At 38.9% G+C, this 25,513-nt stretch overlaps 1 protein-coding gene across 17 annotated transcripts in view; it reads right to left on the minus strand.

The window, feature by feature from the left end:
• The window catches only part of KIF1B (kinesin family member 1B), a 155,537-nt gene that overhangs the window by 41,061 nt on the left and 88,963 nt on the right, over positions 1 to 25,513 (minus strand). For 9 of the 17 annotated variants that reach the window (XM_058304439.1, XM_058304441.1, XM_058304436.2 and 6 more), the window contains 5 exons: positions 7,746 to 7,839; positions 6,532 to 6,680; positions 4,629 to 4,807; positions 3,346 to 3,483; positions 1,894 to 2,142 (listed from right to left, as the gene is read on the minus strand). In XM_058304439.1, the coding sequence (XP_058160422.1) occupies positions 1,894 to 2,142; positions 3,346 to 3,483; positions 4,629 to 4,807; positions 6,532 to 6,680; positions 7,746 to 7,839 (809 nt within the window). The remainder of the gene's footprint in view (positions 1 to 1,893; positions 2,143 to 3,345; positions 3,484 to 4,628; positions 4,808 to 6,531; positions 6,681 to 7,745; positions 7,840 to 25,513) is intronic. The other 8 variants (XM_058304449.2, XM_058304446.2, XM_058304444.2 and 5 more) reach the window with 1 other exon arrangement.

The following is a 25,513-nucleotide window of genomic DNA, read 5'->3' on the forward strand; positions in this document are numbered from 1 at the left end:
TAAATCTGATGTGATCAAAATGAGTAAAATTGGACAGTTTAAACTAGAGAGAAAATATTACTTTTATTTTAAGGGCCAGTAAATTTCCACATAAGCGGGATTTGGATTCGGGACTTAAATTTCCCATACAAATGGACTCAAAATATAAATGCTTCTGAGTAGAAGTATTAACCAAGATATTCGTTTTGCTAGTGTGGCTGACAGAAGCTAAAAAATGAGAGACATCCTTAAAGCTCTCTCTCTTTTTCCTACCTAATTCTTAATTTTACACTTGTCCTAAATTAGCGACAAATGTGGCTTAGGACCTAAGGCCCTTCCTGACAATGAGGTCAGTGTCCTTTCATTGTACAATGGTGTAGAGCACAAGTTAGCAGCTTTAGAAGCTGTGCAACTGGCACTTTTACACAACAATTTATAGCCAGAAACTTGGTTCTAATTCCTGACCCTCCTGGAATAGGATGGAAACATGCTGAAGTACATGGCAGTCATAAAATAAAAAGGGATTATTGCCCCATTATTTGTATATGAATTACCTTTCTTAATATTAATATAATCTTCTATGAAATTCTAAAATTATCTCTAGTGATAAACCAGTCAGAAACAATATTCATGGCTATATAATTCCTTTATATTATTCATGGAAAACTGAATTCTAAATGCCAATTTGGCATTGTAAAACCCATAGACTGTCTAGTACTCCAACCCACAGTCATAACTAAGGCTTTAATTTCTATCAAAAATTTTTTCTTTTTCTACTTTTCAAGATGGAGATTATCTTCTATTTATTAAGTCCCCCCTAGATGACCAACACTGTACTAAGAGCTAAGTTTTAGAACCTTAGGTCCCTACCAGGTCAGGAGGCTTGTTACACTTCTATTTTTAGATAACTGGTGCTGTCCATTTAACACTGTCCTGATTCCCTTATTTTTAAGGTGTTCATTAGTATTTGTTTAATTGTAATTAAAATTAAATCTCGTACCTTAAAAGCTGGACATGCTTTTCGGTTAACCCACTGAGTGCTGCACTGTTGAACTTATATTTAAAAATTACTTCAGCATAAAGACTAGATGTAGACAAAGACGCTTGTATTAGGAACATGTGCATTGACAGATGATGCACAAACTGAGAGCCAGAAACAATGCCTCCGTTTGGTGAACTAAACTCAACACAAAGCAGTTTCACATAGTTCTGAACAAATATCCATTGTTGGTATGAACAGATAACTTTCTGAAATTCATCACTATAAAGCTTATAGGTAAAATTTTAGCAGAAGCCAAAGACCTACAGATAGGCTCAGTGAAATTGGTCTAAGAAAGGAATCCATTTCTAAGGAGAAACCTGACTTGCAGTTTTCTTTTAAGGATCCAATAGACTAAAAAAAAAAAAACCTAACACTACTCCTGATTCTACTTTTATCCTCTTAATTTCTGCTTGTACCCCAAGTCCTTCAGCTTAAACTTGGATTTGATCTGTTCTCTTTCTCATGTTACCCCTGTATACTTCCTCACTCACATTCCTTTTAAGAGGAAACACTTAGGCCCCAATATGATTCTTCAAACCCATTACCTGTGATTCATAGCCTGAATTACTTTCTCCTTTGGGGTTTCCTCCTTCAGAACAAAATTACTGGACAATTTAAGACAAGGGATCCTTCATGCAGAGTCTTCATATATTGCTGCATGCTGTACAGAGTAGGCTGAGTACCTCAAAAACAAGGCCTAAGGTCTCTCTCTAGCCAGAGCAGCATTTGTAAAGAGCCTAAAAGCACTGGAGTACTTGGACTGAGAGATCATGAAAGGAATTGGCTAGGGCAAGATTATCCAAAATTACACAAGAAGTCCTTTACAGCAAGAGCTGGTCCCTTTTTGCCTTTCTCACAGTAACCTCACCAACCTTCCCACTAAAATGAACCAAGGGGACCGGTCGTAAAACGGGTCATGCCCGTCACTGAAGAGATCTGATCCCTCCTCCGTCCCTGCGTCAGAGCCGGTGTCATCCACGAATGCCTCATCATCAAAATCCTCCATCTCATCTTGCTGCTCGTCAGCCAGCTCAGTGATGTCGGAATCAGCCGTGGAAAAAGTGGGGGAGGGAGTGCGGTCAGCAAGGCGCTCATTCACACAGCCGTGGAAAATGGGGGAGCTAGACACCAGGTAACACGACGATTAACACAGTCAGGGAGAGAGGAATAGTTGGTTAAACAGGAGGCTATGGGTGCCAACGGGACAGAACCCACTGGGGAGTAAACACAATAAAAGCAAGTGGAAAAGCAAAAGGATAAAATAAGCATAAATCATCTGAATCACGTGAAAGGGAACAAGGGCAGTTTGATAAAGTTATGCAAGGACTGAGCCTTAGAATAAGAACAGTAAAAGAAATACATGAGTAGACTACTTTAGGTAAATACTGTGCTATAAAACATTTATATTCTCCAGTTCACACAAAGATCAGCATCCAGGCCTCAAAGAAGCCACTCTATCTCAAGGTGAAATAATAAGGCTTTTAAACTTTATTCAAATTGTCAAATCATCTCAGAACAGAAAACAAAATGGATGAAATGATATGCCAATGCAAGGAGATCCTTTGTTTGGTTAAAATATGTTTGGCCAATCTATCTCTTTAAAAATTACTATCAGAGTGGAGAAGGAAAGACTTTTACTTCAGTTCTAGAAAATAGTATGACTTTGCTTCTCCTTTCTACCCAATTTTTTTAAAACTGTTGGAGGGATTTTACAATTGAAAAACAATTCGATTCCTGAAATCATTAAGTTCAAAACTTTGAAATACATTTCCCTGCTTTTACAATTTTAAAATTCTAAGAAATTGATTTGATAAGGACTTACAGAGGCATTATTTATTTTCATTAAATAATATATACACAGAAGAGGCTCAAGTAGACTAGCAAAGTGTGCAATTAATACATTCATGGAAAAGACTAAGGTGAGATGATTTGCTTAAGGAAAAAAGTGAGGACAAATCAGATCATGGAGAGACTGCAGCCTGTTAAGTTGTATTATGATTTTATAGAGATATAACTTGTCTTTTTATTTTAAATCTATCTTGTTCGACTGTAAGCCATTTTATGACTGAGTTGAGAGGCAGGGAAGAGTGTCAAATACTTTGGTTGAAAGTTTGAGACCGCAAACAAATATGTGCATTGAACAAAACCAAAGTGAAATATACCAAATGACACAGTGGTTGTGTATGAGTAGATAAGATTAAAGATGGGGATTTTTAAATACTTTTTTTCTTTGATCTTTCTATAATGTCTGCTGAGGTCTTTAAACAATTAAAATAAACCATTCATTACTTTAAAAAGAAGTTGTCAAGAAAATCATCACATACCTTCCTACAAGTTTGAACCAATGGAACCGATCATAAAAAGGATCACTGCCAGTCATCGTGGTTTCGCTCTCATCTTGGACACTGGAGCTCATCTCACCTGCCCTGTCATACATTTCTCGCATCAAATCCAACCTCTGCCTGTTTAATAAACATAAAGCACTGGGTTACTATCATGTGATTGCATTAAAATTTTGCTTTGAAAGTATCTTCCATGCAAGACTTTAAAAAAAAGCTGCTCCTTCCCCTTAATGTTATTAAAAGTTTAAAGGTCAAAAGTGCAGAGACCAAAACACTCAGTATTCCAAGTGTTTGAGTCTAGAGACAAACCACCAAAAGTCAAGAAGGGCCATTTAACCTCTACTGTATCAACAGTCATAGGAGAAATGTAATTCAATGATACATGTATAGGGAAGCGGACTTGGCTCAACGGATAGAGCGTCTGCCTACCACATGGGAGGTCCACAGTTCAAACCCAGGGCCTCCTTGACCCATGTGGAGCTGGCCCATGCACAGTGCTGATGCACACAAGGAGTGCCATGCCATGCTGGGGTGTCCCCCGTGTAGGGGAGCCCCACGCACAAGGAGTGCACCCCATAAGGAGAGTCGCCCAGCGCAAAAGAAAGTCCAGCCTGCCCAGGAGTGGCGCCGCACACATGGAGAGCTGACACAGCAAGATGATGCAACGAAAAAGAGACACAGATTCCCGGTGCCGCTGACAAGAACAGAAGGGACACAGAAGAACACACAGCTAATGGACACAGAGAACAGACAACTGCGGTGGGGGGGAAGGGGAGAGAAATAAATAAAAATCTTAAAGAAAAATACAACCAAAAATGATGTATGGATGACACCTTAAACATACTGAAACAGGAGAAAATATCTCATCATACTAAATGTAAAGGAAACTAGATTATAATTTTCCTGTTTCTTTTTGGTCAATATGAGATCCTGGGCATAAAAGAATTTTATTACTAAGTCCAAGATAAAAATAGTTATCATGAAATGAGAATGTTTAAATTTTAAAGAGTCTACAGAGGGTAAATTTAAGCCCTATCTAGAGATGAAAACAAAGGTGTCTGAGGAGTAGGGGTAATTCAATTAAAATATAAAAGAAAATGGATGGGAGATAAAGTCATTGGACAGCAATGGGCACTCAGAAAGCACAGAAATGGAAGGAATTGTGTCCTCAGAGGGGAGAGTTTGAGGGAGCCATCTGAACAATTTGCTAGTATTTCCTAAATAAAACAAATGGCTTTTAGTGAGCATGAGCAATGTTTTCTTACTTGAGTTTCTCCAGAGACCAATAATGTGTTGCTCCATTCTTCAAATCCTGGACCTCTACTGCCACCACTGTACGAGGGAAAGGCCTATCTTCGTGAGTTTTTTCCATCTCAGAGGGAAGTAATTCAGGAGGTAAAGGCGAGTAGAGGGTGTCAGTCAGCAGAACAAACTGAAACTGCACCTAAATGGAAAAAATAAACCATAGACAAATGGCCTTTTTGATTTCAGCAATGAAGCCGTAGAAACAAGGGGATATAATCATGTCCAACTGGGAAGAAGTCAAACATACAGTATTTGGTCAACAAAGAGTTTGTGACTAATCGAACAAAATGGCTACTTGCGTATTAATTATGTGGAATAATCTTAATTTCAAACCAAACTACTTATAGATCTTGTTTTCCTAGATTAACACAGAGTATTTACAGACTAAAATCTTGATAAATATATTTTTGTTGACTGAATGAAGACTTTTAGGGGAGCAGATGTGACTCAAGCAGTTGAACAACTACCTCCCACTTGGGAGGTCCCAGGTTCAGATCCCAGTGCCTCCTGAATAAACAAAAACAAACAACAAGCAAAACAAAGCCAACGCGGTGCAAGTGGTTAAGCACTGGCTTCCCACATATGAGGTCCCAGGTTTAACCCCTGGTTCCTCAAATAAATTAAATAAATAAAAGACTTTTGTAGAACTTCTACAGGAGACCAAAGGTGGAACCAAGAATGTATCTCTAGTCTCTTTTCCATTTTAAAGTCAGAAGTTTACAACTACCCTTAAAAATATTTAAATATTGCAAGTGCTCTGCATGTATCTTGTCTTTATTTCTCCCCACCACTCTATATTTCCACCAACAAAAATTGATTAAATGCTGGATATAGCAGTAAGAAAAGAAAAAAAAAAAAAAAAAAAAGACACAGTCCTTGCCTTCATTTAGTCTACTTGAGGGGAATGGTTAAGAAATAATTTAAAAAATGAGAAAGGTTACTGATAATACAACTATGGGGCTTGAAAGAAGAGTAGACAGAGGAATCTATTTAGAGTAGGTAGAGAAGGTATCAATGAAGAAGACATCTTATCCCATCTTACAGAATGAGAATATAGAGCTCTAGAGAAAATAATAAATTTTTCCCTTAAGTGACGTAATCTATGTGCATGTCCCTGCTACACAATAGTGCCTCCCTCTGTAACCTTAGTAGTCAAGACACAGTTTAACAGTGGGGCATACAGAACAATGAATCTAAGCTTTGGTGTGAAATTTTGATAACAATTACAAAAAAGGATAACATGTATTGCCTTTTATCTGTCTGGGCACTATTTAAGTGATTTGCATGGACTCACTCTTTTATTCCTTGTAAAACCCCTGGAGCAGGTGCTGCTACCACTTCTTTTTCTAGACAAGGGAATGGAGGCACAGAGATATTGGGGTCAATACAACTAGTGAGCTGAGATTACTGCCCAGGCAGTTTTCTGGATGCAAAGTGTACACGCTTGACCCACAAGCATGATACTGCCTCCCAGACTCTAGAACAGGTAAAAATTCACGGAAAAGGGCCACTTAGGGCTTAGAGATGCACACTGAAGAGTGGAAAACTTTTAGAAAATGGAGATTTTTTTTTTTTTAGAAACCCAAGACAAGCATTTTTCTGTTATGTTTCTTTAGCCCATCAGAAATACAGTCTCCTCACTCATGAAATAAGCTGGAAAATATGTCACTTTTAAAATTTCATTCAAATAAAATGTAACTAGTTCCTACCATGTTCCAGGCAAATATATTGAATAAAGGCATATATAAACCTGTTCCATAGCATAAAGCAGCTAGGGAAAGGCTAGGTCAAGGTGAGAGCCAAGAACTCATGGCAGGCTCAGCCTTGCCTCCAGATCATCCAGATCCTCACCACCCTCCATACCTTCTTCTTCAGTTCCACACTGATGGCATTAGCCTCCTTCAGGTATACGGCGTTGCCCCAGAGTAAGTCCCTTAATGAAGTAAACTGGTGAGACTTCCATTTCCGGAAGGCCCATTGGGCCAATTCAAATTCATGCTGTGTCCAAGGAACTGAGAGAGCAAACAAAGCATATTAAAAGGGAGATCTGACAACTTGCTAGAAATTACATCCCCCTCTACCTAATCTTTACGAAGTTAAGGTCTTTTCTAGTTTCTCTCCATTCAGCTGCTTTAATTCTGCTTTTTTTTTTTTCAGTAGAGTTTACTGAATTCTTTTGATAGTATGAAAGCAATATATACATTTCAGAAAATCTTTAAAAAGTTTACTGCTTTGAACAGTACATCAAAGAAAAACCTTTTTTTGGGGGGGGGCACATTTCCAATGTATAGCTTATAATAAAGATAATCCCCCTGGTATGTTGTGAAACTCATATATATCTTTCTTCTTTTTAGTAAAGGGGGAAAAATACCACAGGAGAAAGTCATTATTTTACTTGGATATTTAAAAATAAAGAATTTAGTACATATTAAGAGTTCCTTCAAAGTTAATTTGAAGCCTAAGGATTACTGAAAGTTTGGGTGGAGAAATGAGGTGGGATGAATGCTCAAACTATATTATAAGGCAGTAACTAACAATAAAAATCCTAAATCAGCTAAGAAATTCTGGAAAACATAAAACAGGCAGGCATGATTAAGCAATGTGATTAGAAATCTACCAGAGATGGCTTCAAAGAATACTGATATATCCCAAAATTTCACTGGGAAATCCCTGATATAAACCATAACCTAGCAAAGAGAACGGAATACCTAAAAAGACTAAAACTCTATTTATTTGCAACAAATATATGAATTTCATATGTATAGTAATAGGAGACAGTACATGTACTGTCTAAGAGATTTATCAGGATGTTTATTATATGAAGACTGTGGTCAGAAACCATTTGAAGTTCTAGGGAATACCATCAATTCCACCCCCATTTCACAGAACATTCAGTCAGGTCCATAGCATTGAATATCTGTAACATCATTGTCAAACTGTCTTAGGAAAATATCAATAAATGGTAGAGCCAACTATTAATACAAGGAATCCACCACTGATAAGAGACAAAGGACTAATCTAATAGTCATACAAATACAAAAGCTATAGATAGGGAAGTTTTAGTCTCTTGGTTTTACCTTCTTCCTCTTCTTCTTCCTCTTCAGTGGTTTCTGCAGCCAGAGATCGGGTCTCAACTTGCTTCTGCAAGGCCTGCAATTTACTCTCATAATCCTGAATGGAAAAAAAGGAGATAACATGTAGGAGAAAGAGGAAATCAGAGGAGAGAAAACAGAAATGAAAGGACTATTTTGGGAAGAAGATAAAGCAAAAGTCAAAGAGAAGAAAGGAGAGATAGAGGCAAGAAACAATAATAAAAAGACAGCCAGGAGAGAAGAAAAGCACAGGCACCTAAGACTGTCTGTGGTGGGCACAGGCTAAAAGAACTCAACTGTGGGCTCTTTTTTACTTCCTCAAAGATGGCAAGAGTTCTTGATTTGTAATGGGATAGGAGAAAGGAGTGATTGTGAGGGAAAAAAGTACACATCTTGTACATGTTAAAATATACAAATAATGCCTTATACACTGTGGAATTCCAGCAGGAAACAATACTGGAAAATATTAAGTACCACCAAAAGTCCCAATTATTGAACTGTTAAGATGTGAAAAATTAGGATTGTAGGCCCTGAAGCTCCCTGTACAGTAAAACATTATTTTTACAACTATAGGATGAGTTTAGCCTTCAGATAACCAAAATTTCACAGTGCTATTAGGATAGAAATAGCTTATAGATTGCATTAAGTTATTCAAGAAAGATAACTTATTTTAAAATATACTATTATAATACAAAATGTATTATGATATAAACCAGAATTATCTTTCATTTGTCTACGCATTTTCGATGAGGATGATATCTCCTCTGAGGGGGCAGAAAATGGTTCTTGGGGGTTGAAAATAATTTTATTCTCTTTCTATACAAAGCACGGATATACATACAGTTTATAAATAGATATTCAGTATATCCCTGGTGTTAAAATTTCATGGTGGGGAAAGATCAGGAAAAAAAATGTCTAAAAAGATTCCTTGCAGGGGTGATAATGAAAAAAGGTTGACAAACAATGAGCTATTTTACTGGAATTTAAGGCATTCTACCATCAAGTGCTCAATTTTGAGAAGCAGAGTAAAAAGAATTAGAGAACTCTACCTTAAGAAGTTTCCTTAAAATAGATTGAAAATGAAGAAAGAAAAAAATAGTCCAAAGAGCAGATTTCTTTTTTTTTTTTTAAAGGGTCATTTTTCAAGAGTCTAAATGTGATAATGTTTCCAATTTTATATATTTATATATCCACCTAAATAAGTAGGATTTACAAATAAGAAAAAATTCTTAACACATAACTAATTAGCTATAACATGTAGTAATGAATATGTTTAAAAATATATAAATCTGGAGAAAAACTGGGCATAGTTCCTCAATTTGTTCAGCTTGATAATGTATGTTAAAATGAATGATAAACCAGATTTGCTCTATTCAGCTTTTTTCCTTAGAATAAATATCAACCAATTTTGAAGGATGCATCATTTAGTGAATTTTAATGAAAATAAAGCCAGTAGGATTAAGAAAAGAGAGACTCACATAATGAATATCAAATCACAGCATAAGCACAGCATTTTAAAATATACTGCCTGCATTTTCTGCTTCCTTTGCTTCCTGAAGAGTGACCCAATTACAGGCTATCTTGAGACTGAGGGTTTGGCTATGCCCATGTATTCTGTTTTCAAACAGCTCTCTAAGCCACAAATCCAAGACCCTCAGCAGTATGGCGTACCACTGAAAGCCTAGGGAGCAGAATCTTTTGAAAGGAGCTCCGGACTGCAATGCTAAGAAGGATGCAAATATTCTCTGAAGCTCTGGGTGTTTATCATTTAGTCTGACAAAGGAAGCTTTATCTAGTGAGGCTCCCAGTGACCAAGGGGCTTTATTAGACAAAGAAATACACTTTGTAGGAGGCTATATTCTGTGAAGAAAAAAACAAAAGAAAATTATTTCTTTTGGTAAAGAGCCTTGGGTTTTGGCCTGGCACTTGCTCTTACTAACCCATATAACCCTGGGAAAATTCAAACCTCTCTGAACCTCACTTTTATCACTTTTAAAATGAAGATTTTAGTATTTGACCTGCCTACCATGCAAGACTGCAGAAGGACTGATGAACCACTTAAAAACACATCTGAAAGTGCTCTTACATGGTAAACCACTATCAATTTTCCACTTCCATTCCCCACAAAAAAGGAACCAGGGCTTTTCAGAAAATGGCAGATTCTAAGTTTGGAGCAAGAAGAATCGAAGGTGAGCCTGGGATATTTTGTGTTAGAAAGCAAGGAAGAACTTAAAGACAGATGGAGCCATTTTAAAAGGACACAGGCTCCTGCTGGCCAATAAATAACAACAGAAAAAATAACATAGCACACTGAATACAAAAAGAATCCATGAGTCCATAGTGATACTTAAAAAAGTGAGAGCTTTTCTTTACAGAAAAAAAACCTTTTGTTAATACAGAATGACAATTAGAAAATTATTATATTGCAACCTCCACATAGTTAAAATTGAATCACACAGGATTATCAATAAATGCTAATTGAGTGAAAGATGGATGAGAAAAAGAATATTCATACAATCTCCCACCCCAAGATTACCTTTATTTTTTAAGGAGGTATCAGGTATTTAACCCAGGACCTCGTATGTGGGAGGCAGGCACTTAACCACTGAGCTACAGCTCCTCCCAGATTACTTTTTAATAAAAGTGAAAACCGTTTCTTTAAAATGGAGATGTGTAAAGGTGCAATGGACACAACCAATCCAGTGTCCACATAGAAGAGGTGGCATTGGATTGGGAAAAGTGGACATAATGGACAAAGGGTATGGGGAAAGGCAGGAAGAGATGAGAGGTGGAGGCGTCTTCGGGACATGGAGCTGCCCTGGATGGTGCTTCACCGGACATTGTAAATCCTCACAGGGCCTACATGATGGAATAGAGGAGAGTATGGGCCATGATGTGAACCAATGTATATGAGGTGCAGAGGTGCCCAAAGATGTACTTACCAAATCCAATGGATGTGTCATGATGATGGGAACGAGTGTTGTTGGGGGGGGGGGAGAGGGGGGGTGGGGGGGTGGGGTTGAATGGGACCTCACATATATATTTTTAATGTAATATTATTACAAAGTCAATAAAAAATAAAAAAATAAAAAAATAAAAAAAATTAAAAAATAAAATGGAGATGTGGGATATAACACATTAACCAAATTACTAAACTTGTTACTAATAATAGGCTAGTTGACATTTTGTGCTTACTGATGTGATGCAATGGGAAGTACATATCACTACCCTTATAATAATATTCTTACCAAAAATGTTTAACCTAAATGTAAGTTTGAGGAAAGAGACAAATTCAGGATGGAGCCTACTCACTTCAAAATATGTCATGAGAGGACAACCAGCAAGATGATGGCAGAGTAAGGAGCTCCTAGAGTCAGCTCCTGCTACAGGGCAGTTAGTAATCACCCAGAGCTATCTGGAGCTAACTGAAGCACCTGTCTGGGGGCTTCAGGAAACCAGAAGAGCATCCTGCCACATCCTTGAAGGAATGGAAGGAGGAGACTGCCCATCTGCACAGAAGACTTGTGAGTAGAGTGCTCCACACCCTAGAGGCCAGTGCTCATCCTCCACTGGAGGCACAAGCTGCCTCAGGAGCTGCAGCTGGAACTGAAAGCTCCACTTCCCAAAAATGGGGGAGGAAGAGACGGTTGGGCACCAACTTCGGCTACTGATAAGTAAATTTTGTGAGCTAAAGCACAATCCTGACGACAGCTAAAGTTTGAGCCTGTCCAAGTCAGAAAGAGGCCGGGAGCCGCCATCTTAACTCCATACCTGGCACGAGAAGAAGCAGGGTGGACTGAAAAATCCCAGTGCTGGTGGGGACCAGCTTCTTTCCATCCAGATCTGATTGCAGCTTTAGCCTAGGCCCCAACGCCACCTCTAGCAGGGAGGAAGCTGGGGGGACCTGCGCCAGCCTCTCTGGGAAATTACTTGCCAAGCCACGGAAGCCAGTGATTAGCCTACTCTCTGGTGGCAAAAGCCGCCCCAGGAGCTATTCTGTGGCTGGCATTGGAAGCTCCATTTCCCAAAAATGGGAAGAGGAGACAGTTGCCTACCAATTTCAGCTACTGACTGGTAGTTTCGGCTGGCTAAGGTATAAACCTAGGAACAGCTGGGGTGTGAATATATCCAAGTGGAAAAGGGCTGGGGTCTGCCATTTTTTTTTCCTCTCCCCTTCCTCCCCTCAGTTTCTGTTCTCTGTGTCCATTTGCTGCGTGTTCTTCTTTGTCCGCTTCTGTTGTTGTCAGCGGCACAGGAATGTGTATCTCTTTTAGTTGTGTCATCTCGCTGTGTCAGTTCTCCGTGTGGGTGGCGCCATTCCTGGGCACGCTGCACTTTCTTTTGCACTGGGTGGCTCTCTTTACGGGGCGCATTACTTGCGCATGGGGATCCTCTATGTGGGGGACACCCCTGCGTGGCATAGCACTCCTTGCATGCATCAGCACTGCACATGGGCTAGCTCCACACAAGAAGGCCCGGGGTTTGAACCTCGGACCTCCCATGTGGTAGATGGATGCCCTAACCACTGGGCCAAGTCAGCTTCCCGGGGGGCTGCCATTTTGACTCTGCCCCCAGCATAAGGGAAAGCCCAGCTGACCAAAAATCACAGTGAAAGTAGGAACTGGTTTCATTCACCCAGATCAGCCTGCAGCCTTAGACTAGGCATCAGCTCTGCCTCTGGCAGGGAAGAGGCTGGCAGGCCCTGTACCAGCCTCTCCAGGTAAGTGCAGGTACCTTTGGCTGGCACAGACCGAATAATTGGAAGTCTAATGGGCAACTGCGGTCATCTTGGACCCATACTGCATAGATTACTGCACACAGCTGCAGCTCCATCCCCACCCCAGGTAGGGGAGAAAGGGGCATGAAGTTTCAGCAGTCTCTCTGGACAACTACAGTCTAGGCCTGCATGACTTGCATTATTTCACACAGCTGTGACTCTGTCCCTACCCCTGGCAAAGGAGAAAGTTGGGAGAGGCTTCATTGGTACCTGGCACAATGAGGGCAGCTTGAGCCTCCAGAGCATACAGCACCAATTAGAACCTTGGCTCCTACTGCACAACCAGCAAGGGAGAAAGGGCAGAAAGCACTAAACTAAAGAGAAAAACTACACCCAGAATAAATACTCTAGTAAGCGAGATGTCAAGACAACAACAAAAAATGACAATCCACATCAAGAAACAGGAAACTATGCCCCAGTTAAAGGAACAAGATAAGCCTCCAGATGACATAAAGGAGTTGAGACAAATCTCAACAAATCTCTTTAATAAATTAAATGAGATGGCTAAAGAGATTAAGGATATTAAGAAGATACTGGATGAGCACAAAGAAGAATTTGAAAGCATACATAGAAAAATAGCAGATCTTATGGGAATGAAAGGTGCAATAAATGAAATTTTAGAACACTGGAATCACATAATAACAGATTTGAGGAGGCAGAAGAAAGGATTGGCGAGCTTGAAGAAATGGCCTCTGAAAGTGAACATACAAAAGAACAAATGAAGAAAAGAATGGAAAAAATTGAACAAGGTCTCAGGGAACTAAATGACAGCAAAAGGAGTGCAAACATATGTGTCATGGGTGTCCCAGAAGGAGAAGAGAAGGGAAAAGGGGCAGAAGGAATATTTGAAGAAGTAATGGTAGAAAATTTCCCAACCCTATTGAAGGGACACAGATATCCATGTCCAAGAAGCACAACGTACTCCTGTTCAAAAAAATCTGACCAGACCAACTCCGAAACACATACTCATCAGAATGTCAAATGCCAAAGACAAAGAGAGAATTCTGAGAAGAGCAAGAGAAAAGCAATGCATACCATATAAGGGATATCCAATAAGATTAAGTGCTGATTTCTCACCAGAAACCATGGAGGCAAGAAGAGAGTGGTCTGATATATTTAAGATACTACAAGAGAAAAACTTCCAGCCAATAATTCTATATCCAGCAAGACTGTCTTTCAAAAATGAGGGTGAGATTAGAATATTCATAGATACACAGAAACTGAGAGAATTTTTAAGCAAGAGACCAGATTTTCAGGAAATACTAAAGGGTCTGCTAGAGACTGAAAAGAAAAGACAGGAGAGAGAGGCCTGGAAGAGAGCCTAGAAATGAAGGTTGTATCAATAAAAGTAACTAAAAGTATCAAAAGAGTGGTGAAAGCAAAATATGACAGATAAAACTCATATAGTCAGGAATAAACTTAACCAACGATACAAAGCACTTGTATTCAGAAAACTGCAGCTCAATGTTAAAAGAAATAAAATAAGTCCTAAATAATTGGAAGAACATTCCATGCTCATGGACTGTAAGACTAAATATCATTAAGATGTCAATTCTTCTCAAATTGGTATACAGATTCAATGCAATCCCGATAAAAATTCCACCAGCATTTTTTTAAAAATTGAAAACAAGATTATCAAATTTATTTGGAAGGGTAAGAGGTCCTGAATAGCCAGAAGCATCATAAAAAGGAAAAGCAAACCCTCATCTCCAATTTTAAATCATATTACCTGGCTATAATGGTAAAATGGCATGGTACTGGCATAAAGACAAACACACAGACCAATGGACCCAAATTTATGCTTCAGAAACAGACCTTCATATGTATGGTCAAGTGAGTTTTGACTAGCCTGTCAAACCCACACAGCTCAGGCAGAACAGTCCATTCAATAAATGGTGCTGAAAGAACTGGATATCCATAGCTGAAAGAAGAGGACCCCTATCTCACACCTTATACAAAAATTAACTCAAAATGGATCAAAAACCTAAAAATAAAAGCAAGAATCTTAAAACTTCTAGAGGAAATTGTAGGATTATATATTGAAGATCTGGTGGTAGGTGGTGGATTCCTAAAGGAGATAAAAGGAGGACTGAGATGGACTACTGATGTTTAATGTATGTAGAAGCTTTAATTACTATAAAAGTGTGGAAATGTATACAGTAACGGTAACACATAGTGAGCAACAGCTAGTTTATAAATGGGGATGTGGCTGAAAATGATAGTCTAGGGATGGAAATGGCAATTGACAGAATGCTAGAGAATAATCTAGGAACTGAATAGCACAGTAAACCAAGAGGTGGATGAGAATTATGGTTGATGGTATAGATTCAAGAGTGTCCTTTGTGAGCTACAGCAAATGTACATCACTACTGCAGGGCGGTGGCAAGGGGGAGAAACATGGGAAAAATACAACTGGAGTGACCTATGAACTGTAGTTAGCAGTAATAATATAATATACTTGCATCTATCTATATGAAAGATGTACTATATTGATAGTGATGCAGTATGGAAAATGTGAGCCAAATGTACACTATGGACTTGATAACAATCAGATGATATTATCTAATCTGTAGCAAATGTTCCATAACTGTGTGGGGTGTTGATAGAGGGGTGTTGTATGGGAATTCTGCACATGGGCATGATTGTTTACAAGTTTACAACTTCTGTCATAAAAAATATATTTAAAAAATAATAATAGGATGGGTTGGGGGAAAAATATACCAAATGTAAGGACTATAATTAGTACTAAGATTTTAACAATATTCTCTCATAATTTGTAACAAACATCTCATGACAATGCAAGGTGTTGGTGGAGGGTTGATGTGTTAGACCCCTGTAGATGTTACGCATGTTTGCTTTGTAAGTTCACAACTTTCACTATACACTTAATTGTTTATGTATGCTCATATATAAATGATATAAAGATAATAACAATAGGATGGGTTGGGGGAAATACTTTGGTTAGTAGTAATATTTTGACAATGCTCTTTAATCATTAGTTAAAAAGATTTAACAACAATGCAAGGTATTGGTGATAGGGTGAGTTATGAGAGTCCTATATGATGTTATATATGTTTGTTTTTTAAGTTCACAACAATTACTATATACTTATTGTTTATGTATGTTTATGTATGAGTGATTTCAATAAATTTTCAAAATGTCATGAAAGATAGAACATCATAACCAAATGCAATGTATAAACCTTGAATGAAGTAACATATACATTATTCTAAAATTTATATATATATTTTAAGTATTTTTTCCCTCTCTCCCCTGCCCTGCTGTTTTTTGCTGTCTGTGTCCATTTGCTGTGTGATCTTCTGTATCTATTTCTCTTTTTCGTCTTCTCTTCTTGTCTTTCTCCTCTAGGATTCAGAGGGATTCGATCCTGGGGGCCTCTGATGTGGAGTGAGGTTCCCTGTCAATTGCACCACCTCAGTTCCCAGTCTCTGCTGTGTTTCACCTTGACTCTCCCCTTTGTCTCTCTTTTGTTGCATCATCATCTTGCTGCGTGACTCACTTGAGGAGGCACTGGCTCAGCGTATGAGCACTGGCTCACCATGTGGGCACTGACATGGGCACTCGTGTGAGCACTCGGCTCACCACATGGGCACTCATGTGGGCAGCTGGCTCATCACACGAGCACTGGCTTACTGTGCAGGCATGCTTTCTCTTCTTTTTCATCAGGAGATCCCAGGGATCAAACCTCGGTCCTCCTATATGGTAGGCAGAGGCCCTATCACTTGAGCCACATCCACTTCCCCTAACATTTATATTTTTAAGATGATTAGGAAAACTTGAAAATGGATTGTATATTACATGATACTGAATCAATATTACCTTTCTCCAATGGGGTAATGGTATTAGGAGAATATCCTTGATCTTTGGAGATACACACAGAAGCATTTAGGGGTACCCTGTGATGATGTCTGCAACTTACTTTTGAGAAAGAAATATGGGTATACAAGCATTCAATGTACGATTTCTTCAGCTTCTCCGCAGGTTGGAAATGTTTCAAAATAAAAATTTGGCAGGAGGTTATTTTCTAGGAAGTTATATATTGTATGAGATTCTTTTAGCAAAAACAGAAAGACACTGGTTTATCTATGAAGTATCGGATGGAGAAATGTTAGTACTTTATCTTGACGATTTCTTAAAAAATAAGTTGACAGGCTGCTCAAACTGCCAATGAAAACAAAATCCCTAGACTCTGACAGCAAAGGTTTTAGGATGATCTTTCCCAAAGACTCTGGTCACATTTTAGTGGCAACAAAACTAACATAGAAAGATTTCCCAGGGAGCAGTTGTGGCTCAAGCAGTTGAGCACCTACCTCCCACATGGGAGGTCCAAGGTTTGGTTCCTGGTGCTTCCTGAATAAATGAAAACAACAAGCAAAACAAACAAAAAAAAAAAACCAACACTGGCTCGATCACCAGCCCCTGGTACCTCAAAGAAAAAAAAAAAAAAAGATTTCTATTACTCTATGGACTTTAAGCTACATTTTGACCAGGGACAAATTTCTATCAGTAGTTGGTAGTCCAAATACCTACATCATTTCTTGCTTCACTCCTCTCCCATCCCCCAAACCAGGCTATTATGAGCTTCCAGAAAGGACATTTTGTAGGTCATTAGAAGAATTCTAAGTGTTGGATTTTCCTACAACAAATGGATAAAGAAATTCAGATACTGTTCTGTTCACTTCATGATGAAAACTAGAATACTTTGGAACGCTAACAAAAAACATTCAGCAGCAGCCTTTTGTGTTTTAAAAAGTCCTGACTAGTTCAAAATATGCCTCATATTTATAAAGGCACAGCACTCACTGACTGTTTCCTCTTTTGGAATGCTCTTTCCCACCCACTCTCCTTTATTTCTAAGCTTCCTTTGCACCAAGAACTGTGTTTAATGTTTACCATGGATTAGACCAATTTTCTAAATAATCCTACAGAGATGGTACTATTGTTATCCTCCTGTTAAAGAGGAAGAAATTAAGTAACTTTCCAAAGATTACTGAGCTAGCAAGTGTAGTAGTGGGACTTGAGCCCAAGCAATGAAACTCCAGAGCATGCTTTTTAAAAACCACTGTCTGGGAAGTGGATTTGGCCCAACGGATAGGGTGTCTGCCTATCACATGGGAGGTCCAAGGTTCAAACCGAGGGCCTCCTGACCCGTGTGATGAGCTGGCCCACACACAGTGCTGATGCACGCAAGGAATGCGCCCAGTAAGGAGAGCCACCCAGTGCGAAAAAAGTGCAGCCTGCCCAGGAATGGCACCGCATACACGGAGAGCTGACGCAGCAAGATGACGCAACAAAAAGAGACACAGATTCCGGATGCTGCTGACAAGAATGCAGGCGGACACAGAAGAACACATAGCGAATGGACACAGAGAGCAGACAACGGGGGGGAGGGGCAGGGAAGGGGAGAGAAATAAATAAAAAATAAATCTTTAAAAAACAAAAAAACCACTGTCCATGAATTCATTTATTCAACAAATGACTTTTGGTTCCTACTTGGTGCTGGATGCTAGGAATCTAGTGGTCAAAAAGACAAAGTTCCCATTGTAAACAAATGCAGTACGATTTCAGTAGAAAGAAGTACTATGAAAAAAGATTAAAAAGGTAGGTATTATAGACTAATGGGGAAAGGAGAGACTGGAAGGTAGACTTTTTAGTTACCTCTAAAGAGACAGTATTTAATCAGAGAAGTGAGCAAAGCATGCTGAGCTTTCTGGGTGAGGTGGGGGAAGGGGAGGGAAGTGGGACTCCAAACAAAGTAAAACTAAAATGCAAAGGTTCTCAGATAGAAAGGAACCTCGTGTGTTTAAGGAAAAGCAAAAAAACCTGTGTGGGTAGAATGGAAGAGCAAGGAGAGCAGAAGGAGAGGCAGTGAAAAGGTACTCAGTTAGGGACTGGATTATGGATGGCCTTCTAAGCCAAGATAAGGACTTTAAATTTTATTCTAAGGAAAGACACTGACAGATTTAGAGTAGGAAGTAATGTGGTCTACTGTAAGTTTTAAAAAAATTCCACTCTATGAAGAGTAGCATGGGGGGCTTGGGAGGACTTGTGAAAGCAAGGAAAGGAGCTCTGACGCTGTCACAGCAATGCTGGGGGGAGATGGTGACGGCCTGGACCGAAGTGTCAACAGCAAAGGTGGTGAAAATAGACTGGAGTTGGGATATGCTTACATATCCTTTTTTTTTTTCTCCCCATGGATCCCTTTGCCATACTATACTATGTAGTATTTAATATATCATACCCCCACCAACACGTCCCCACAAGAATGTTTTTCTGAATTTCAATTCAAGCTCACAGACCCCTTGTTAAGAATCCCTGCTTTTTTTTTTTTTTAAACAGTCCTTTTGATAACTAATGGTTGAGTATGAGTAAAAAGGGAGAAATCCTAACCAACTAGATGATAAACAGTGGTGCCATTTACTAGAATGGGGAAACAGGGAAAAAGGACAGGTTGAGGGGAAGCAGAGCTAAGATTCTGATTTAGAGAGTTTAACTCTGAGATGTCTACTAACGTCAGGTCGTAGTTGTTTATCTGCATCTAGGGCTCAGGGCAGAGGTCGTTGGAGAAAGAGGACACCTGAGAGTCGGCAGAGAGGCAAGGCAGGGTTGTTTGCAGAGAGGTGGCCTGAGACTGAACCTGGTTCCTCCACTTACTTGCTGTTTGACTCTGGGAAAGTTATAAGCTTCTTTGTGCCTTACTATCCTTATAAGTAAAATGGAAAATATACCTACTTCACAGAAGGGGAGTGTTGTGAGAATTCAATGAGTTAATAATACATGGAAAAGGTATACTGGCACACAAGGAATGCTCAACACATGGGAATTACCATTATGTTCATCAACGTCAGTGTAAAAATGGAAGATAAAGTTGCAGAAATGCATGAGATCACCTGGGATGGAATGGATATAACATAGAAGTAATCCAAGGTTTAATTCTACAGAGGAGACCAGGAAGGAACAGCTAGTGAGGTGGGAGAAAAATCAGAAGAGTATGATATCATGGAAACCAAGAGAAGAAAGTACTTCAAGAAGTACAGAGCAGGGAAGCAGATTTGGCTCAAAGAACAGAGCCTACTACATGGGAGGTTCAGGGTTCAAACCCAGGGCCTCCTGACCCATGTGATGAGCTGGCCCATGCACAGTGCTGATGAGCGCAAGGAGTGCCGTGCCATGCAGGGGACTGTCCCCCGCGTAGGGGAGCCCCATGTGCAAGGAGTGCACCCCGTAAGGAGAGCCGCCCAGCGTGGAAAAAGTACAGCCTGCCCAGGAGTGGTGCCGCACACACGGAGAGCTGACACAGCAAGATGATGCAACAAAAAGAGACACAGATTCCTGGTGCCGCTGACAAGAATACAAGTGGGCAGAGAAGAAGGCACAGCGAATGGACACAGACAGCAGACAATTGGGAGGGGGGAAGAAGGGAAGGGGAAATAAAAAAAAAAAAGTACAGAGCATGAGAGTGATGTAGCTCAAGTGGTTGAGCACCTGCTTCCCATGTCAAAGGGCCAGGGTTCAATCCCTGGTACCTCCTAAAAACAAAACAAACCAAACAAATAAACAACAACAAAAATCAACTAGGGGGAACTGGTTTAGCTCAGTGGGTGAGCACTGGCTTCCCACATGAGGTCCTGGGTTCAATTCCCAGCCCCAGTACCTGAAAAAAAAAAGGCTACTGTGTCAAATGCTGCTGACTTAGTAAGATGAGGACTGAGAAAACATCACTGGATTTGTCACCATGGTGTTTTTGGGTGACCCAGATAAGAAAGGCTAGAGTAGCAAGGTGGGAAACAAAAACCTGACTAGAGTGAATTAAAGCAAGACTGGGGATAGGAAAAACTGCAAAGAGTATGGGAGATGAACAATTGGGAAACAAGTATAGAAAACTCTCTCAAAGGTGTATATTTTATAAAAAGGAACACAAAACACAAAGGCAGCTGGCAGGGGACATAGTACATTTTTGAAATTGATGAAAAGAAAAGATTTTCATCTGCTGAGAGAAACCGAAGCTGTAAAAGAGAAGGGCATAAATGCACAGTAAGTCCTTAAGAAGGTAATACAAGATGGGATGCAAGGAACAAGGGCTGGGCTAAGATAGGAGCAAGGACAGTTCATTCATTAACAGGAGGGGAGGCCAACAGGAGGGATGGAAGATGTGTAGAAACAGGTGGGAAGAAGAGGAAGTTTTCTTTGGATTGCTTCTTTTTTCTCAGTGAAACAAAAAGAAAGCTCATCATCAGCTGAGAGCAAGGAGGGGTGGTCTTTCATTCCCCAGATGAAAAGAGGTCTCCCTGCTGCAAACTTTCAGAGCACTCTGGATTTCCCCCTCCCAGTCTAACAGCTATCTCCTCTACAACACTGTGAACTCCATAAGGCCAGGGACCATATCTGTTACTCACCTCTGAATCTCCAGCATCTGGCACAGTCACTTATGGATCTTCCAAATTTAACAGTTTGCAAACTTTGTAAGTTCACAATCTTTACTATACACTTATTATTTATGCATGTTCATGTATGAATGATATACTTCAATAAAAATATATATTAAAAAAAGATGATGCTGGTAGCTTGAGGTAGACAGTGGATAATGGGGGTCATGAATAGAAGCAGAGACAAACTCAGCAGGCTACTGCAGTATTACAGGTGAAAGACAAGAGGTACAAGAAGACAGGGCATCTCTGAAGAGGTACCATTTAAGGGAAAATCAATGTCAACATTGTGGGTTTTCTAGTTGCACTGTTTTTGATATTACAGGGCTTGGCTCCTTTTGCGAATATTGCCCCTTCCTCTTTTAATGCAAGCAATAACCAGAAGGGAGAGAACCATGCCCAAGGCCACACACCCTTGTTCTTGTCAACACTTAAACTTGTTCCTCACCTCCAGCAGCACTATGGCCACAGCCTCTGCCCTCTTCTTCCAGAGGTCCCACAACACCTGCTTTTATACTTTAAGAGCTCTCATTTTCTCCCAGTTGCTCAGTCCCCTCTTGGTCTTGTTTACTTTCTGACCAATATCCAACCAAAAGCCTCCATCATCCTAAGGGCTGTGTACCAGGGCTTGTCCGCCCAGAAAATGATTTGTTGATTCTACCTGAGAACAATCTTAACAGGCATTTTCCTCTCTCCTTCCTCCCTACCTTAGTTTGGAAAAGCAATGTTTCTCATTTGGTTCATTCAGCCTCCCAACTGGCACACCAGCTCTGATTTTACCTCCCTCCAGCCCATCCTTTATAATTTGGCTAGAGTGAACTTTCTAAAAGGTGAGCCTAATAATGCAATCTCCCTGTTTAAAATTATTCTGTAGTTTCTCATCATACTCAAGACAAAATCACAACTAAGTTTGCCACGATCCGAGCCCCTTACCACCCAATCTCCATTCATTTCTTCCCACTCTTCCACAGGTAGCTGATGGTCTGACCACCCTAAATCATGCTTACTGTCTTTTACCTAAGGCCTAATTCCCTGCCATTCCTTTTTTACTGACATGCTCTCTCCTATCCCTTGTCATTCTTTACTTGGATAAATTCCCAGTTGTATTTTGATGCTCTGTTTTTGACTTAAGGCTTCCTCCTTAAAAACAAACAAACAAACAAAAAAACTTCTCCTACTCTCCCCTTAGGATGTGACTCTCATCCTGTACATACAAATTATCATTGCACGTGTGACACTGTACTGTAATTGCCTGTGTCACTCTATAAATTTGATCTCTTGGCAAATTTTCCATCAGCTTTTCCAATAGCAGAGAAATACAAAGTACCTGAAGAGTAGGGTATGAGGCCTGAAGCAGACCAAAATAAGAATAAAATTTCTTTAAAGTTCTAAATTTCATATTAAAAACTCATGCAGATTTTGTGTTCTACTCTATAATGCATGACTGTTTTTCAATATAAAAAATGTCATGTACAAATTTTCAGAAAGACTGATGGTCCACTCTGGGAAAATATTCCTTTTTCCTGTTGCTAGCACACTATCAATACTCTGGGTAGAGGAAAGCAGAGTTAAAGGAGGGATTAAAAAATAATAAAAGAAAAGCTACAAAGAGTTATTCAAAGCTTTTTAAAAATCAAAGTAGAAATTTAGTTTCTATCCATACTGAAACTTCAAAACAAGATTATGAAACAAAAACCTGAAAACAGTTGAAAGTAAACTCAGAGAAATAATAAAGTGATAACTGCATTCATTTTATACTATAAAAGTTTTTATTCAAGTGAACTGTATCAGAAAGTGGGTTTAAGAATCTCATTTTATGATAGAATTTTTGTTAAATAGAAGAGGAAAGCAAAGCAAAAGCTTTAAGCTGATCAATTTCATGTAGAAATATTAAAAAAAGATTTGGTTTGTAATCATCTTCAGTTGAAACAGCAATAACTAAAAGTCAAGACCATGTTTAGTTAGCATTACCTTGTTTGATATTTCCCTCCTCCCACATCAGAGAAATTACACTCTGGAAAGATGATTTCACTTTTATTCAACGAGGACTTTATTTTTGAACATTACATATGAATTATCCCTTTCTGAAAAGGTAGATCTTACACTCAAGGACAATCTTTAAGCACATTTTTTGTTTAAGAAATTGGGGGGGGGGGCAGGGCGGAATAGAAAAGCCCACAGTTCTTTAACAAGAAGATTCACAACTTCTTCTTACAGTAATAAAGGGAGGAAAACCAATACATTTCACAACCTAAAGTATTTCAAACTAAGTATCTACAGCAGATTTAAAAATCTGGTAAAGATGATACAAAATGGACAATTAGGAAAACTGCTCATAATGAAGAACTTGGCCCTAACATTATAGAAAAAAATTCTTGGTTTGCATTGCTTCTAAGAAGATTTCTTCATTAAGGCATGCCAGGACACAGGCAACTTTCCCTCCTACCAATCTTTTGTCCAAATCATTAAGGCAAGTCTATAAAGGACCAGTAAGGCATAGGGTACAGCACCTGACTATAGGTACTTCCTGTAGTTTGATAGCCTTTAATGTAGACATGGGTGTGAGGAATTCAGTGTTTTGTTTTGTTTTGAGTATCGATCTGCACCTAAAGCATGCAAGGTCACTTCAAGTCACTTCAATGTAATAAACAATTGCTATTCATTTTACTAACAAAAGAAAGGAGAAACCATTTGCAGTGCTAGTGAGAATGAGAAGCAAGAGTAGATAAAGGAAAAGCCCTTTGATTTGGACTTCTCTTTAATTCTCCAGGGAATAATACCCTTGTGGTTTATGAAGCTATACCAATTAATTAGGACTCTTTTACATTCCCATTATTATCCGCATTTTATAATTTCAGTAGCACAAACTTTTTTCCCCTGGTTTGCTATGATAATACCTGGAAATAATTCAACAATATAATAATGGTTTAATGATAACTCTATCTCTTTGGTATTATAGTATTTAAGCTTGGGGAACGATACCTTCAAATTAAAAAAAAAAGCAACAAACAAATAAAGCAATACAGACTATACCTACAGCTCACAAAAGAGTGTCATTTAGTTACTTATTTAGTAACAGATTCAATGAAGCAATTTTTATTCACACAAAATTACTTTCTAAGATAAGCTCTGAAATCAAGAAACATATGTCAATCAATCAAAGCTCGGGTTATTTCTTCCTGGATATCTATGAAATAAAGGGCTCCTTTAGATACATAAACATTTCAAATAGGAGGGCACCTGGATCCACAGATGAAGCACAAACACATAACTAACTCTTTGGAATAGTGTTGTGGACGTGGTCCTTACCATAACCCATATTTGCAAATGAAAATTTAATGTAACTCTTCATTTGATAGCATCATCTAATCACTAGCAGAAAGTAATTCACCACCACCAGTCAGTGGGGAAGGTTGGCTCTTGTCCATAACAAGAGTAAAAGGCCACCATTAAAATGAAAATACATGGACCTATCTAATGTTATTCCACATTAGGGAAATGAGAGTCCACTGCTGCTAAAGAGTTGAAAGCTGAGTAATTAGTTTTAATATTAGAAAATGAATATTTTTCACAAAAAAAGGAATAGTTAATATATCTATGTCTAAAGAGGAATAAAGAAGGATAATTCGGTTTTACATAAGATGCATTGAAGTGACTGATTTGAAGTATCCTACTGAGTACATTCAAACCACAAGGCACAGGAGATTGTCATCTCAATTAAGCCAACTCATTACAAACACCATTCACCCATGTCTAATCTGCCATAAAACCTCAGCTGAAGACTAAGACTGTTCCAACTCTAAAAGCAAAAATATCCCCCAAAGCTTTTCTTCAAGGAAAAAAAAAAGTTAATAGGAAGCAATTTTCTGTGCAATAAGAAAGCATTTTCTTAGAAGCAAAGAAACAAAATACTATGATTAAAAATGTGTCCTAATAAAGCATTGTGGCACAAACAAAGGGAAAAAAAATAACCACATAATCAGAATTTTTAAGGCTTCCTTGAATGCTAATTGCTATGTTGGCTGCAATTTTTCACACCATCTGGAAGACAAGGGCTTAAAAAATGAATTAGTGTGACTTATGCATCTTCAACAACATGAAGTCAGGAAATCTCATGGACATCTCTGGCTCTTCACACTGCCTCTTTAAAAAGCTTCTGACAAATTCAAAGATGGGGAAAGAAAACTATTATTTTCTTTCCATTAAAACCATCTTTTTTAGTGGATGCTCCAGTGAGGCAGACTGAGACCACGACAGAATAAAATGAGGTATTGAATACTAACTGTTCATCAGGACTTCTTCCTTTCTGGAGCATCTGTGAGTATAACCACTGCTATTCCAAAGAACAGTTTATTACACATCTACTCCTTTACTCCAAACCCAACCAGAGTTAACTTTCTTTCATTATCTCATCATCAACTGAAATAAAACAGCACACAGGCATCTGACATAGCCTTCTCCCCAGGGCCCATACCTCTAACATCTCCTCACCAAATAACCTCCCTACAAACTTATACAGACTGCCAAAA

This window comes from Dasypus novemcinctus, chromosome 9 (genome assembly GCF_030445035.2).
Source record: "Dasypus novemcinctus isolate mDasNov1 chromosome 9, mDasNov1.1.hap2, whole genome shotgun sequence".
In the NCBI taxonomy this organism is placed as follows: domain Eukaryota; kingdom Metazoa; phylum Chordata; class Mammalia; order Cingulata; family Dasypodidae; genus Dasypus; species Dasypus novemcinctus.